This window comes from Mastacembelus armatus, chromosome 20, assembly GCF_900324485.2.
Source record: "Mastacembelus armatus chromosome 20, fMasArm1.2, whole genome shotgun sequence".
NCBI lineage: Eukaryota > Metazoa > Chordata > Actinopteri > Synbranchiformes > Mastacembelidae > Mastacembelus > Mastacembelus armatus.
The window spans coordinates 4172516-4190436 of NC_046652.1; the positions used below are offsets into that span (position 1 = coordinate 4172516).

Consider the following 17921-nt stretch of genomic DNA (forward strand, 5'->3'; position numbering starts at 1 on the left):
GTCACGACAAGGTGATTTTTAGGGGAAACAGCAGCAGGATGTCAGACGCAAACATATGTACATGAATGGATGTACAAATGAGACACACCCTCATGAAGCGTAGAATTTAAAATTTGGTTGGATTTCTTGTTCATCTTCATTAAATACATATTAACTTCCTTGGATGAATACATACTTTGGTTTTACCACTGGCAGTTAAAGTGAAATGGCTTTGTAAGCAAAAGGTTCTGGCACATATGCCTGCAGTGTCATGCATACATCTACAAGCAAACACACACACACACACACTGAGAGTTTCAGGGTTAAAGATGAATCGCCCCCATCAATACCTGCATGTAATTAAGAATTCAAACCACAAGGTCTTTCCCCACTGATTGCTATCTGAGCCTTTTACCCATACTGCCTGCCTTTCAAACCCAGCTCCTCCATGTGCTCACTCTCTACCTGTCACTTTCCTCTCTATCCCTCCACCTTTATCTCCCCTCCCCTCTTTTCACTATGCTCCCACTTTCCACATTTCTATGACTCTCTGTTCTTGATCGCTGCACCTCACCCCCCACTCTGACCATCTCTCTCTATCACCTCCCACTCTCCTACCACTGCCACCGCACCCCCACCAGGCTCCGGCTCAGCCCTGCGTTGTGCCCCCCCAGCCCCAGCAGGACAGCCCGTCTGCAGCCATGCTAAAAGACTACGACCCCTACCCTCCCCCTCCTTCCTTCCCCCAGCCTCAGCCATCACAGCCTCCACCTCACAGCCAGAGCCAGAGCTTCGATGAGGCCTACTACGAGGGACAGGGACCTCCACCTCCCCCATCCCAGCCACAGCCACAGGTCCAGGCACAGGCCCAACCCCAGCAGCCTCCAAGTGCCACTGGACCACCCCGGGATCCACGGGAAGACCTGCGCATGCATCTGGGCCTCAAATCAACTGGCAACTACGTGGACTTCTACTCAGCTTCTAGGCCATACAGTGAACTGAACTACGAGACCAGCCACTACCCAGCATCGCCTGACTCCTGGGTCTAGTTAGGCTATTGTGATGGGGGGAGGGGGGCAAGAGAGAGTCTGTGTGTGTGTGTGTGTGAAGGGGATCATTTTTGCAAGCAATCAAAATAGATTAATACAAGGTGACAGCAAATGGCAAGATTAAAAAAGGATCTTGTAGCTAAGGGCAGAAAAATTTGTGTTCTCTAAAATAAGGGAGAAGACAGGGCTGGTGGTGTTTGGGAGGGGCTGGGGGGTAAGAAGTGAAGTCAGGTTGAGTGACAAAAAGATACTGTGCATGTGCATGCCGACATTTTATGTTCTTCTGTTTTTTTCCAGACCACTTTTTCAAAGTCAACCCCATTGTACCAGTGAGTGCATAGGGAGCAAGTGGGTGAGAGAGGGCTAGGCAAGGAAATATAGAAAGAGAGAACATGACCAGGTGAAGAGCCCATACAGAGCCCTAGAGAGGAAGCAAGAGATGCAATCAAGAAACAGGTAGCAGATGAGGGAGATCTCTTAGTTTATAGAAGCAGGAGGTGGACTGACCTTTTTTGAGAGGGATACAGGAGAGATGAAGATGGCATGAGGGTTCTTGAGGAGGTCAGGAAGAATAAAAGCACAGAGAAAGGCACAATGCAAGTAGTGGATGTTTACCATTTCACCCAAATGGCAAATACTGCTCTGCTTTTATTCTCCATTACTTGTTGCGATGTCCTTGCTGCATACAGAGGCTTCTGAATTTTGTTTGAGGAATGTCATCTTCGAGTGACTTCTTTCTGGTCACCATTCTTTTATATCTTTCTAATTTGTACATTTCCAAATTTTAATTTTCAAAGAAGCACTTTTATTTTCTGTGTACAGTTCAAAGGTGGCATAGTGTCTATATTACACGTGTTTTTGATGTGGCCAAATATGTCTTTTCCCATTACTACTGACTGAAATTACAAAAGCAACAAAAATAAGTGAAATGTGAACACATAAAGCAGAAAAGATAGACACTGTCAAGATAACTGTCAGTGGACACCTTCATTTTTGCCCATTTTCCTGCCAGAGAGGAAGCCCTAGAGTATTTGTGTTTTTCAATCTCCATCCAGTGAATTTTGTTGTGATTGTGCTTAAACATCAACAGTCACCGCATCAGATTGGTAGAGCAGCATCCCAAGTCCCCGTCAACAACTAGTGCTTTTTCACTGCCTAAAGAATATGTGTATGTTTAAAGCACACTCTCTATCTTTGGAAAGGGTTGTCTTTATCTTTGGTGAGGTAAATTATTTTGAATTTGTCAACTTTTAGTGGTTTCTTGTCATCACTTAATAATGAATAGAAACTGGTCCATCTAACAGTTGTACATGTTAGTGTACAGTAGACATAAAGAGAAAGAGCAAGACATGACATTGTGCCAAACTTTGACACCTCATGGACCAGTCCTAGTGGACTTTCAAGTAACATTTTTTCAAAGTTTACAGACAATAACTAGATGATTCCCTCTGCTGTTTGTAACCTTTATTTTTCTTTTGTTTTGATCAGGCGACTGTACGTATTGTTGGGCATCATGGGTAAAATTTCCCACCCTTGGATATATGTACAGACCTGCCTTTCTGTGTTAATTGAGCATGTGTGGGTGTGTGTGTGAGCGTTTGTGTGTGGGTGTGTGTGTGTGTGTGTGTGTGTTTGTGCGGGTGCGTGTGCATGTCTGTGACAGAATGTGTAGCCCGTGTGTATACTTGCAAACGTGAGCGAGCGTATCTATGCATGCAAGTGTGTAGTAGTGTGCGTGCCACTGTTGTGTATGTGTGTGCGTTCCTGTATAAATCAATGTCCAAATAAGGCATTCCTACCAAGAGTTTGTCCAGTTTTACAACATGAAAAGCAAGCTAAAACTCACTAGAATGAATTATTGATATAGAACGACAAATATATAATTATATGAATATAAACAGATATAATTTTTATGTGCAGATGTCAGTGTCACTAAATGCAACAAATGTAAACTGAGAAAAATGATTATGTGGTGTATAACAGGACTCTTGTTCACTTGACCTATTGTGGAGACGGGTGATCGGGACCCTTCTCCCAATCAAGACAAAAGAGAAATACCACCTGAAGATGCTCAGGCTCTGGTGCGAATTGTGTTATTGTGTGTCCATGCTTCTTAGATGTCCCTGCTGAGAGAGGACTGTACTTGAATACAAGAAAAAATTAAAAAGACTCTTTGCAATCAAGCACTGTGGTCTCCACTGTTGGTCATTTAAACAGAATAAGTTTGTCAGGGATGTCCAGTTCTGCTCTGAATTACCACTTATCAGTTGATTTCTTCACAGTATATAGAGTATAGAGCGTTTCTCAAAAGAAAAGCTGTATGAGTTGATGTGAAACACTTTGATGTGTTGATAAATTTGCATTCTGCTCATTCATTCTCCATTTTGTTCAAAAGGGCTTCATGAGGCTTTGAAGATCTATCAGACTTAAAGATGTCATTTCAAAACAGTTTTCTTCCCACAGCCCCGCTTAGATTATTTGGCCAGACTTTTGAACTCATTAATATATCAGGTACAACCAAAACATACATTTTGAGTGCAAAAGCATTTTAGATGGTCGAAACTGTTTAAATATATGTTGAATATATAAGGGGCCAGTGTAAAATAGCTCACATTCTTGTATCGTACAAAACGTTCATACAATAGCCTTCTAAAAAAGGCTCCCACGAATGTTTTGAAATGAATGACTTCAAATGAGGCTGTATATGCATGGCGTCAATTCAAGCACTGAATCATTTTCAACTTGCAAGTTCAACAGAAAGGGTGTAGTGTGTTACAGACTTGTGGTGTGGAGTTTGGGGACCATCCTGTAAAAAGATAGAATTGTGATGTACGTTTAGGATAATTTCTATAATGATGAAGGTCATGATGACAAAGGTCCATGCATGCTGCTGGGACAGTTCTGTGAGTGATATTCAAAGGTAGGGACAAGCATGTCTACATATAACATTGTATAGTATATTGTTGGAGGACTTGTTGGGAATTTGTCAAGTTCATCAAGTTCCTCATGTTATGAGGCAGCAGACCACAATAGCTAGACCTAATAGCTAGAATGCCTTGTTACAAAAGCTTTAATTTGAGTTATTGCATTGGACTGAGCTATAATTTGCACACATTCATGCTGTTGTCACTATAGAAAATCTGCATATAATAACCAGTAGATGCATTTAATGCAAATTTATGGGTATGATTTGGATTATGCAAGAGTCAACGTACCTCATGCATGCATAAATGCACAGGCATTTCAATCATCATGAGTTCTCAGTTGTTGTTGATGTTAATGTCTTTGTTACACTTAAGTGTCTACAGTTAAAGAGACTGGCTAAAAAAACTCCTTAGTAACAGAAATGTACATGCACATGAGAAAAGTTGTAATCATAATTAACTGAACTTTAGTTTTTCATGGTTTCGGGCATTATTTAACAAAGGCAAACAGAGAGAGGCCAAGCTCCAATAACAGTCACAGCCACTTGCTGTGACCACAGTGTTAGCACTCGCAGATATAGCTGGCTGCAGGTTGGATGTATGGAATATCCAAATGTGGGATGGATTCTTCTATGTTAGGTTTTTCATCAAGTCAGTGGGTTGGCAAGAAACATAATAGTTAAGCTGGTGTAAATGTACCCAATGTGCTTTCAAAGACCCGATTCCAAAGTGGTTGGTGCTCAGTGGCGTTTTTTATTTAGATTATTTGTCAACCGATGGCACTGGCTAGCATGTAAAGATGGGAGGCAGCCCTCGCTCTCACCATGTCCCCGCTGACTGGGAGCAGCTTGACTTTTATAAACAAGACCTCACATTTAATTCTGTGCTAATAGTACCACTGACAAGATTAGCTAATGTTAGTGTGTTACAGCCAATCAAGAAATTATACATCTCTTCAACACTGGCCAGCAGTGTCTTTGAACCTTTGAAGAGAAACCACGCTGTCAGACAGCTATCCAATATTAATCTTATTCTCATTAAGAGGAATAGTTTGGTGCATGTGGTGGAGGTTTTGTCATATCTTTATTGTGCTTGGACATTATCAAATAATATTCATGCTGACATATAGTAAATACAGTCTGCCATGAAACCACTTTATAGGTCAATAACTAGGTTAGTGTGGTGCTGTGAACTGTGTGAGTTGTGGAATACACTTGGATCTTGGTATCATTTCAATGTAGTATTGTGAGAAGTGACAATCAAGTGAATGTTAAGTTCACTGTATGATTTTGACACTGGACATGCTTGTCTATTACCTGTAGGCTCAGTAATACACCCTTAAGTGCCAAAAATATTAAATAGTGTGGGTATTGGAACAGACCGCAATCCTTCGGAGTAATGTTTCATCTACACTCCAAATAATTTATGACTTCAGTCATACATCAAGATGAGTTCAGAGTATTGGTTAAACAAAGCCTTTGGTACAAAGTAGTAGAGAGTTTTAATACAATAAACAAACAAATAAATAAATAAATATTTTATTCACAAAATTGCCTACAGTTGCATGAAATTATAGGCAATTTTTGTGAATTAAATTATGTGATAAGTTATAATGTTAATGAAATTATAGTATATATCCACTACATGTGAGAGTAACATCATGAATTACTTTTATGTGTGTCGTTTAGAGACACAATGTTGTGAAAAATGAATGTTACATATAAATTTAAAAAACAACTTACGTTGTCACTGTGAATGTGGGAAAGTACAGAGGTACAGAGATATTTGCAGAGCCTGGTATTTAGAAAGTAAGAGCCTTGACTTGCTGGGAGGAGACAGACACAAAGTTTCTACAGTTGATATTCAGTGTAAACTTCAGAGACACAGAGAAGAGGTCATGCACTTGAGTGAGAGTACTTTTCACTCCTGTGTGACATGCATCAATAAAGTGTGACAATACTGCGAGTCAGCTGAGTCTGAATCCTCTGTTTTATGGTCTGGCTGGGATTTGCCACAACAATTTTGGAGGGGGCACATGGATCCCAATCTCACACTTTCCTGACTCTGTTGCCTGGACAGGTTGAACCTGCGCGCAGCTGGTGAGGGGATCTACAATCGCCTAAGACCCAGGAGGTCAACCTCCCTCACTTGGGAGATTGTAATCAACTCCCTGAAGGTGAGAAGTGACCACCTGACAGGGGCAGAGGATGGAATTTGTGATACGGGATCCATCAGATGACACAGTATTGAAGACCACTGAGCAGCTGAGAGGTAAAGACACTTTTTTGGGTTGTGATGACCCACATACCATTTTTTTAATAAGTACGTTAGTGAGCATAAAAATCCAGTAAACCCGTGATCTTCTATGACGCGCACATATGGAGACTGAAAAACACAGGAATACCTGTAGAAGTCGCAGAAGGCTTAGAATGTATTACGAACAGTTGTGTATATATGTGTATAAATAAAATACCTTTTTGAAATGCAACTATTAGTAAATAATTTCTTGTTGCTGAATTCAAAATCTTTGTCTATGGAATAATATAAAATGGTCGGCAAATAGGAGCCTTGCCTTATATAAGCAGCATGAAATTGGACCATAAATTGATGAAAAAACAGGTAAACATTAAAGCAAATTACAGAGCAAAGAAGAAATCCAAAAAATGAGACAGGATGGCTGTGCAAAACTTGATGGGGAAACATGGGACAAGTTGCTTTGAAAAGCTGCTCGATTGGCAGGAATTATGTTTTCCTGAAAATGGGAGGGGGGTGGGGGTGTAAACTAAACTGTTTGCTAAGTTTTCTCAGAAGGATCTGGACCTGATGCCAACGTCAGCCCCAACTGCACCTCCTGCTGTTGATCCACCAAGGCCACCAATAGCAATGTATCTCTACCTTTATGAGACGAATGTTCCCTATGGGCCAGAAACCTTTAGTCTCATGAGCCGTACACATGATCAAAGGACAACAACGCTTTGAAGAAGCCAGTAAGTAGGGCAGGAGTCTCATCATGGGAGCAACAGCTGAAACACCACAAACTCTGAATGTTCCAAGACTGCAGCATAAGGAAGGGGAGCGCACAAGGCTGCACCCAAGCAGAGGCCATTGAGCTGGAAAGGCTGGATGAGAGATTGTCCAGTCAAGACACAGCCAGGCCTGAAACAAAGAATACCTGCTAATGTGAGAAACGCAAAGCCATGAAGTAGCATGATGGCTGGCAGAGGGTTCAAGGCCAACTGGTAACAGTACCCCTGACACATACACAAACACACAAGTGACATTGCACACATATGTACAGCTCATATGACAGTCAGTGATGCAAACACTGCCACAACCGACAACAGTGCAGAGAAAGACATAGAATTTGTGATAATCTCTGTAACCAGACTGTCAGTAATTGTGAAAACATATTTTCCTGAAGACATACTGTAAAGATAAGTGGTAAAGACAATCTTTTAATATACTTAGAAGGAGGATGCACAATAGTAAAAATAACACGTAAGGAAGAGTTCACAACTTTGACAGTACATTATTTGGCCAGACTTTAAACCCTTATTTTGAATGTCTAAGTTCAGTCGAGGAAATAAATTTGGGAGAGATCTGATGTGTGCCTTAGAAACTGTACAAAGATGTCAAGAATATGTTGTGGAGCATAAGTCGGTCTTTGTTTACAGGCAATGATTAGGAATTGGGGGATCATTGGATGTATATCAGTGGTAGTCATTAAATCAATCTGTGATGAATGACTGGAAAAAGCATATGCATTACTAACATACACATGCATTAAGACGGTTTACACTGCACTGCCTGTGTCGCACATACGATATGGGAGTTGAACTGGAATAATGCAACATGCGCATTGTTAGTAGTGCTGAGACCACAAGTCGATAAGGTATTCTAAGTACGCAATTCACACTGACACTAGCTAAGGCACATGACATGCAATGCCAACAACTAGGGCACTGAGTTAAAAGATGTAGCAAACACACCAAATTAGCATCCATTGAGGGAAGGTGTCATATACTCACCCACATTAGAAACACACTATTAGTAATTTCAACGTGCGTTCACTGGTAAGAGCAGTGCAGCTGGTGTCTCGAAACATTTGAAAGATCAATGTTTTGGAAGATTTCCCAATTACAATTGATTCACCAAAACTTAAAGATGTGCTGGAAGTAAATTATGGGCACAGCATTGATATGATATGCATTTAGCCAATGATGTAGAGTTCCTAGTGGGGGCTGCAAAAAGTACATGCAGACCAGATATACTGATTGATCGAATGATTACTTGATTTTATTTTAAGTGTCATACATTCCAAGATGCTACGGTGCAAACATAAGCACCCATAGTATTTCTCAGGGTAGGAAGAGAAGAGAAAGCGACAACAAAAACAAACTTTCATGTAGTTGCAAGAAAATGTTTAAAAGTTTACCACTGGCACCGCTTCCATAGACCAGGATGCTTACTACGCAAAGGACTCTCTTGCATAGCAATTCTGAACTTTATTGTTGTGCTCACAATCATAATCATACATGATAATGCCTTAAAAACAAAAACTCCTAACCTACGCATCGCACCTGTATGAACATTTAAAATGCAGAGCCCTTTCTTAATAAACTCTTTCATGCCTGTAGTAATAGTCCCATCCTTGCTATGACCCTACTTAAACTTGTGTATTCTTTCCTTTTCCCATTGCCAGGATAGTATCTGTACTGACACCTTTGAGAGGTGTAATTCTAGCAATGGAAGATAAACACAACACTCCAGGTATGTTTTCAGACCTAGAAGAAGGGGATGATGACCATAATGAAGATGAAGGATGGTCTCAACGTGTAGGCTCATAAGTGAAAATAAGTGCCTAATGATAATGAACACATCTTTTGCAGTCTCTGTGATAAGAGATGTAATTAATGCCTTGTTCTTTTCAGTTTCAGAGTGGTATACCTTTTGTTGCCTACGAGCAACTCACCTGTGAGGCACGGGGCTGGAAAATCAATAGTTCTGTATCCTGACCAGCCATGAAGATTTTCAGCTTATCTCTTGTTAAACACTGGACACTGATCCATTATGACAGGCCGTGGTGTGGCAGAAACACCGAAGTGACTCTGTCTGGTCAAGCCCCTGACAGGACAGAGTTCTCCAATCCCAGCACCTCTATACCATAGGAGGTGGTGTGCTGGTAACATGACATGCAGGGAATTTTCCCTGTGGGCCACTTTGGGGACTTATATAATTTAATTGATCATTCTTAATTTTAAAACAACAACCAACCAATAAAGAAAGGACAGTAGCCCGTTAGTTCATTTTCTATACTGTCAAGAACAACACATTTGCATTTTTGCTTTTGTGTGTCGTGTATATGGCATAATGAAGTGTGATATTACTGCAAAGACTTGATTCTCAATCCTCTGTTTTATGGTCTGGCTGGGATTTGCCATGAAATATAATCCTGTGAGTACTCTGTGGACATTAGAGACAGTGCAAAGAGTGTCAGTGAATTCAGATAACTTTTACACAGATAATTTACTGCTGTTGTCTCCCCTGGTTGACAAGCAACATTGTTAACATATTGATACTATCATGTGCTCACACAAACATATTCACTGGAGACTGAACTGACAGCCATGTGTGAAATGTAGTATCATAATGCTTTGGATATCAGCACCACTGCAGATAATTACCCCTTTCATATGCCATATCTTTAATGTACTTACACAGTGTAGCAATGATAGGCATGTATAAGCATGGCAAGGGCTTAATTTTCTGTGATATTTCCCCCGAATGACAGTAGTGGGACATGTTTAGAGTGCTAGGAATAATAGAGAGGTGTAAAACCAACGCTAGTCTACACCCACCAGCCTCTATTGTCACAGTAATGACACTGGACAGGTATCAAGGATGTGGTAATAGAAATTGCCATTTTGTAATTTTTGGCATAGTTTTGTTCTCTTTTTCCATTGGCCCTGTGGCTTTGATCCCATTCATCCAGATATCTATTGAACTGAACTTGAGGCATAATAAATGAATGAGGTTGAGCAGGAGGTAGCAGCATTTCTGAAAATCATCTGGAAAGTGTCTCCCTCATCACCCTCCCTTTCCTCTTCCCCCTCATTGATGCTGTCTAGGTTAGACCTGTAAAATGTAGTGTTGGATAATAACTCCATTGTGTTGATTATCAGCCTTCACAATAGAGGCAGGCTGTCCCTGTCTGAGCACAGTCCGATAGAGGAAGGCTGGTGTAACTTAATGTGGCATGAAAATAGCTCCTCAATTTTCTTATGCACAGCCTTTCTAAAAACTATCCTTTCCACCTTACAGATGCCTCTAGCCTTCACTTTTTCGCTTCTTCTCTCCGAACTTTCTCTCCTTCTAACTCTCAGAGTGTCCCTGTCCATTCAGTCATCACAAACCTCACCATTACCAAAAGCAAGGCTCAAAGGTGTGTGTGGGCTATGTCTGTGTACACATGAATGTGTACGCATGTGTAGGTTGGCCGATTGCTCAGGAGGACGTGAAAGAGAATGTAAGGAGATGTAAGAAAAAAAGGAGACAGAAACATAGTGTGGAGCAGGTGTAGGGCATGTGATTTATAGATTTGAGCATGAAATCAATTTGTCTTTAAGGAGAAGTGAGGCTGCATGAATCCACTGCGTACCACAGATAGACCTTGAGAAATAAATGCTCTTATCTGAAAGGGAAGAAACGGAGAGGTGGAGTCTCAAGGAGACAGAAAGTTGGTAAGGGAGAGGAAGACGGAAAGAAGCAGAATGGGGAAGAACAAGGAGATTTTGGAAGAAATACATACATACTGTATTACCAACAGAAGCAATAACGTGAGAAGTGTTAGCAGGATTAAAAGTGCAAGGTCTTGGAAAACTTTTAGATTAGTTTCTTGATTTATGACCAAATAATGAAAAATAAGAAAAATGTCTTTGGAGATTCTCGTTCATCTAGTTCATGGTAAATCCAAATTACTAAAAGTATGTTTGGCAACTGGACTTCCAAGGAAAAGCGCATGTTTTCCATGTTTAAATAAAATGGGCTTCTCTATGTTAAGCTATTTAAAACACCTGACAACTTAAATAGGTTCCTGGCTGATTATCGCATGTGACTATTTGCAAATTAAAAGAAACCAAGTGTGAAATACAGAGAAACATGTGACCATTGTAGAAAACATAAGACTTATTTTACTTTTAAAGCCTGTGATAACTAAGCTTTTGGCCAACAACTGTGAGCACAAAACAAACATATTTTAACCTTTTAGGTTGATCACACCAACTGTTAGCACAGTGTATTTACACATCCACATACTCCTTCTACAGACACAGTATTTTATACTACATTACAGTGTATGGTAAATACTAATGGCTAATATGCATTAACACTGGTGTGTTGGGTTTGCCTGTAAATGCAAATAGTTGAGCTCTTTTCATAGAGGTGTGACTGAGGAGCTGCCCCAGGAAATAAAGACAATGATGATTATGAGTCATATGATATGTGTGATTACAGAGGAATTGCAAAGGATGATTGAGGAGATAAAGTGAAAAAGAAGGCAGAAAAACTGCCTTGTGCAAAGACTCAACATCAGCCCTTCCAAAATCCTCACTTATTTGAATCAAGTGCACATACCTCTCATTTCTCATTTCCATTGCTGTCATAAATTCTGCTGCATCTACGCACCAAACAACAGGGGGAAAATGGCAGGAAGCCTCCTTATAGCAAAACGTTCACTACTGTTTGACATGGGTGTTATCATGGTTCATTTACACCTCCAGGACGTGGCCGGATGTTTCAATTTGATGCTTGCCAAGAATTCTTTCACAGGGTAGACTGAAAAGTGCTGAATAACAGGGCTGCAGAAAGTGCCACAGAAAAACAGTGGAAACCCTCTGAGACAATCTCAAAGAAATAAAGATTCTGAGGGAAACATAACCATAAGGATAAAACAACATGCACTTGACAGTAAATGAAGAGGTCAGATATTTACTGTGTGTTTGTGCTATGTGGTGTTTTTTTTTCTTTTTTGTATCTTAATGGGCCATTTCAAATAAAATAATTTGACACTGTATTTATTGTGATTGCCTGTTTATCCCTCTTAAATAAACACCCACATAACATAACCCTAAGTATCTCCTGTTAAAAGAGAATTAAAAGTCGTGGGTTGACTACATTGCACTATGTACGCAATATGTGTAGGCCTTTGATTATAGTAATAAAAACCTAAATAATTATTAAGAAATTTGCATAAACCAATATAAAAAAAAGCTCCATAACTGCCCTAAACCCAACAAAAAGGTGATCTGTCAGTCCATCCAGGGGTTGTTTGGAAGGTCACAGGGTCACAGTGGTGGAGTGATTGAGAGATGAACATTGTCATCCCTGCAGCCACACTGGTATCATAGGTTTAAAATCAGATAACAGCTGTCCATTCAATGCAAAAGTATGACTTGTGCATGACTCGTGAACAATTCTTACCCATGGCTGACTGTCTCAACATAAGCCTGTGCACAGGTGTTAAAAATCATTGTTTTCAAGTTATTAATAGAGCAGAGTTTCTTTCAGTGCACAAAACAAAGCACAATAGGACACCGTTCATCAAGCTGATCATAAGTCAACACCACCAAAAAGGTACCAAGATGAATGAGCATTTTGTACTCGAGATCTTTCTGTAGTCCCATTAAAATGCTGAATGCACAAGTGTTGAGGCAGATGGAAAAAAGTCCTCACATTAGGCATCTGACTTTGTGTTTGTGTGAAAAGCAGCAGAGTTACTATTAACTGCATTTGATGCCTGTCTTCTTATGAAGGGGGATAAGAGCAAACGGATTAATGGTTATCACTAAAGCATCAGGTTATGCTAATCAGTCTGCAGTGCTTCTTCTATCCTTCCTGTGCTTAGTTTCAGTTTAATGTCAATTATGGTTTAAGATAATATGAATGGTTCTCTGTCACACTAACGCATGTGCACATACTTTAAGGTGCCCTGTCAGGTGTTGAATAGTCAATGCTGTAGCACAGAGAGGAAGCATTAAGCTGGGCACACACTAGACGATTTTAAATCTTATTTTAAATCTTAAACTATTTTAAGAAAGTGGCAGACTACAAACATAAGGACAGTTTCAGCCAATTTGTATTACAATCTTTGGACCGCACACACTAGAGGATTCAATCACACCAGGACACCACACACTTGCAGTACGGCGATTCCACAGACACGAGATTTCACGAACACTCGCGGGATCAAACATGACGTCGTGACGTATGCCTTTTCATTGTCTGCCTTACTATAGTAACGTTATCTCATGGTGAATATGTTAAAAAGACATTTGTGTTGTTGGCACAATTCAACAAGCCTGTCTGCAAGGCGCTGGTCCAAAAATTGTAATATTAAAAATCAGCTGACACTGTCCTTATGTCTGAGGTCTCTCACATTTTGAAAAGATTTAAGATTTTAAAATCGATCATAAAATCGGGTTTAAAATCGTCTAGTGTGTACCCAGCTTATTGTTAGTTATTCATCTGTGTGACAGAGTGAAATTTATAGAATGGACATGTCAGAGGCATGATTGCATGTGTCTGAGACAGAGAATATGTACCAATTATTACTGACTTGTAGGGACCAAAACGCTTATGCTGTGGGAACTCGGCCTTCCTGCTGATCCTCAATTTTAGCATGACAACTTGGTTTAATGTAAAGGTAAGGGTTAGGGTTAGGCAAGTCAGAATCACAATCACACTTAGCTTTGTTGTATGTATACTGGATAAATAACGCATTTGACTAACTAATTGAGCCTAACCCCAAACTGTATATTGCAGTTGGAGGTGTTTGCTATGATCTGTTGTCCAGACAAACATGAATAACTGTTCATAAGAGTGATGGCACAGGGTAAGAAACTGAAGTGGTTATGGGCAAGGTTAGTGTGTGTGTGTGTGTGTGTGTGTGTGTGTGTGTGTGTGTTTGTTTATGTGTACACTTGTCAGGTTGAGCAAATTCATTCACCTGTGATGTCCTCATTCTGTCTTCCTGTAAGCCGTCACTAAGAGTACTACTCTCAAAAGCCCAACCAACACACACAAACTCACAGACAAACACACTCTCTCTCACACACACACACTCTCTCACACACTGTTTTTAAATACATGGTTGGGCCCCATGACTGGGACAGTCCTCATGGGATCCACCCTTTCTGAATGTGATTTTAACTGCTAAATTCATGTTTCATTTTTTTCCATGATGAAAATGACTTAAAAAATGGAAACACTCACCATAAATTTTTGACCTGACTTTTGCTGCCCCATGGGTACCATACCTGACTTTTGACCCCTGCAGGGGACCAGACATGTATGTTTGTATTCTGGACCACATTTCTCATGATAAGCATCTACATAACCTATCTTAGAGTGAAAGATTAGTAATGGATTGTATTAGCGCTGAATGACATGATCCAATTAGTGTTAATCTTTTGTCCCCAAATACGATTGGTTCTATATACTATTACATTAATGTTGGGCAAACAAAATTAAATAGGTAATAAAAATAATGGTTGACTTCTCTAGCCTCTGCAGTGATTAAGATTCTTAGTTGAGACATGTTTAACATTATTTCCAAAATGTAATTTGACTATATAGTTTAAATGTAAATTTATTTTTTATTTTGCATTTTTATTTGTTGTTGCTTTACTCTTATATTTGTTATTCCTAATTTGATTGTTTGCATATTTTAAATAAAATTATTTCAAAATTGAATACTGGTTTAACAAATGGTCACTAACATGCCAGAAATTGTTTTATAAAAGAATGAAAAAATTGAGGACTTTTCTACCAACTACAAGTGTACCATGTTCAGTATTTCTAATGCATCAGAAAGTTTCCAAAATACATTTTTTTTTAGAAAAAAAAACACCTGATAAAGCAAAGACCTTTAAATCATACTACCAAGTCACTCAAGTCTCAAAATGAACATACAAAACTCAACATTAATAAGCTGTTTCCTGCTTTTCAATGTTGTTACTACAAATGCATAGGCTCTTTTGAATGTGTAAATGTGTAAACTCAGCAGACATAATTTTAATTTAAGTTGCTTTACCTGCTCCACTGTTTCATTCTGTAAATAAAATCCCATCTGAGCATGTTTTAGTTGGGGACTTTAGTTTGAACATTCGAATTTCTGATTGACAAAGAGCAATTAACAAAACTACAAATTAGCCATCAAATTCCTAGATTTCTATTGTTCTCTGCACACCCCTTATGATATAAAAACTGGTGGGTGTTTTTATGAAACACTTAAAGACAAATTTTTATGAAATTGTCAGATGTGGTCATGCAGACAAATATGTCTGGTCCTGAAAAATACACCTGGTCCTGAAAAATAAAACTAGTGTCTGTATAACATCTCTAGACCTGAAAAATACTTCTGGTCTCTGAAAAATACATCTGGTCAAGAAAAATACAACTGGCCTTGGAAAAATATGTCTGGTCTCTGAAAAATACTTCTGGTCCTGAAAAATACATCTGGTGGCTTAAAAATACGTCTGGTCCTGAATAATATGTCTGGTCAAGAAAAATACATCAGGTCAAGAAAAATACAACTGGTTTACAATAACTATGTCTGGTGTCTGAAAGATACGTATGGTCCTGAAAGCAAACTATAATAATTTTCATTAAATATAAAGTTTTCTCATATGCAAACTTTCACACTTTGTCAGAAAAATGGGCCCCACCAGTGCAAATTCACACACTTGCAATATCATCCACGACCACTAAGCAAAACGCAAATGTCCGGAAAATCTACCCTCTGGGGTCCAATTTTCTTTTTGAAAAAATAGACATATCAGGTGGCTGTTTTCTATTAATTGCAATGCTTGTGCCCGTGGGGACCGAGACTTGACTGAGTCCCCATGGGGAAAACCGGTCCCCCATGGTATAAGTGATATGGCAGGTCCCCACCGGAATAGAACAACGACAGCACCCACACACACACACACACACACACACACACATACACAGACACACAGTCATATCAGCCTTGGGCAGATGTTGAGAACACTGACTTCTGAAGAGGTCTACCTATAGCAGTTTGAAAGTGTGCCATGTAATTCATCCTAAATAATGAATGTTTTCCCTCTCACTCTGGCTCACATGTGTGCATAGCCTACATCACAGAGAGAAAGGCATGAAACAGAAAGAAGGATAGAAAAAGAGTGACACAGAAGTATGGGCGAAAAGAAAAAATTGAAGCTGATGTAGTACTATGTATGTTCAGGTTCTGTCATGACTTTGTTTTCTGGGGCATCATAGGCTGAGCTTTGTTGAGATTACAGTGAAGATGAATCCTGCAGGACACAAACACCCACATACACAACTGGATACACTTCTCTGATGTAAGTTGCATTCTTCCATCTAGTGGTCACATACACACACTTGCATGTATGAATTAAAAACATATGTTGTGACAGAACCATCTCTATGAAATAATAATAGTAACATCATTATTATATTAGGTCAAAGTCCAATTAATTTATATAGCACGTTTACAACAACCAGTTCTGCCCAAAGTGCTGTACAGTCAAGTAAAATAAATACAATAACATAAAAAAAAACATTTTAGAAGTGAATACGTCATTATCTAGTTTAGTAAGTTTTTAATCACTGTCTGCTTAGACACCTTAATTTGGACAACAGAGATAACACAGTTTTCACACAATCAATGAGTTTTCACACTAGTTTATTGACTAAATAAACCTGATGATGTTATAGTGAACTTATCCGAGTTACCTAAGCTTCGCCATGAAGACACCATACTTATACAACCTGCCATATATACTGTAAGTGCAACTTCACTTTCAACTATATTTTTTTTTAATCAGTTCCTTCAATGTAAACAAAATGTCAAATTAAATTTCATCTAAGCCCGCTTGAGGCATTCCTTCCAACATAATGCATTTTTGAAATCCTATAAAATGAGTTTGAACAAACTGCATTTGGTAATATTTTGAGTGCACTGTCATGTCGTGGCATAAGGGACATTATCACAGTAGAGATAAACAGTGAAGAGAGGAGATAGGAGGGGTGGCACTCTTTTTAAAAAAAAAATTGTGTAGAAAATATAAACATCATTTTAGAACAGATTTATATACAGAGGGCACATGTTGAAGGATTTCATTAAACAGACACCATCAGGGACATGGGTAGTGCATCTCAGGCACGACTGAAAAACAGGCTGCCACAGCTGTGGTCACGGTTGTTGATAATGTAGGACCTCTGTAGGTATGAATGTGTCCTCTGGGATCCTCCCTCCCTGGAAACACTTCCCTATGAGCTGATGTTATCAGTAAGACTGACATTGTAATAATCTTGTCATGTGAAATAATAGTCAACAAAGACAAAACATTTTAATTACATTTAACAATTAATCTTTTTTTATTATTACACTGCACCCTGGCCTTTTGATTGGTTGTCAACACCCTCCTCAAGGACACTAATGTCCTGGCAACAGATTGTTGCACTTTGTCCTCACTCACACTGAGGACAAATGTGAGGCTGGCACCACCTTTCCACTTCCAAAACCCAGTGCAGCAGCCGCGTCTGTGCTGGTGTGCATGTGTGCCATGATTTTGCTACATTGTGGGGACTGAAACCTTACACCTTACACAATGAAATGTGGGGACTTGGCTTCCTTGTGGAGATAAAAATCCAGGTTCCCATCATGTCAATTGCTACATTTTGAAGGGATAACTTGATTTAAGGTTAGGTTTAGGTTAAAGTTAGGGTGAGTGTTAGGGTTAGGCAGGTTACGTCAATGCACTGTCCCCATGAAAAATGGAAACGTGTGTGTGTGATAGTAAGTCTTACTGTGGTTGTGTAGTCCAGTCCTCACAACCTCAAATGTTTTTTTTTTTGAGGGTTAAGACTTGTTTATAGGGTTAATGTTAGGTTCAGGTTAGGGTTAAGCATTATGCCTGAATGT

At 39.4% G+C, this 17921-nt stretch overlaps 1 protein-coding gene across 7 annotated transcripts in view; it reads left to right on the top strand.

Moving 5' to 3' along the window:
• Positions 1 to 11924, top strand: part of ctnnd2a (catenin (cadherin-associated protein), delta 2a) — a 258555-nt gene extending 246631 nt beyond the window's left edge. For 3 of the 7 annotated variants that reach the window (XM_026291755.2, XM_026291758.2, XM_026291756.2), the window contains one exon: positions 621 to 3211. In XM_026291755.2, coding sequence (XP_026147540.1) covers positions 621 to 1028 — 408 coding nt within the window. In that variant the 3' untranslated portion in view covers positions 1029 to 3211. Of the gene's footprint in view, positions 1 to 620; positions 3212 to 6031 lie in introns of those variants that run through there. The other 4 variants (XR_003294713.2, XR_003294714.2, XM_026291760.2 and 1 more) reach the window with 4 other exon arrangements.
• Positions 11925 to 17921: the final 5997 nt, after the last annotated feature.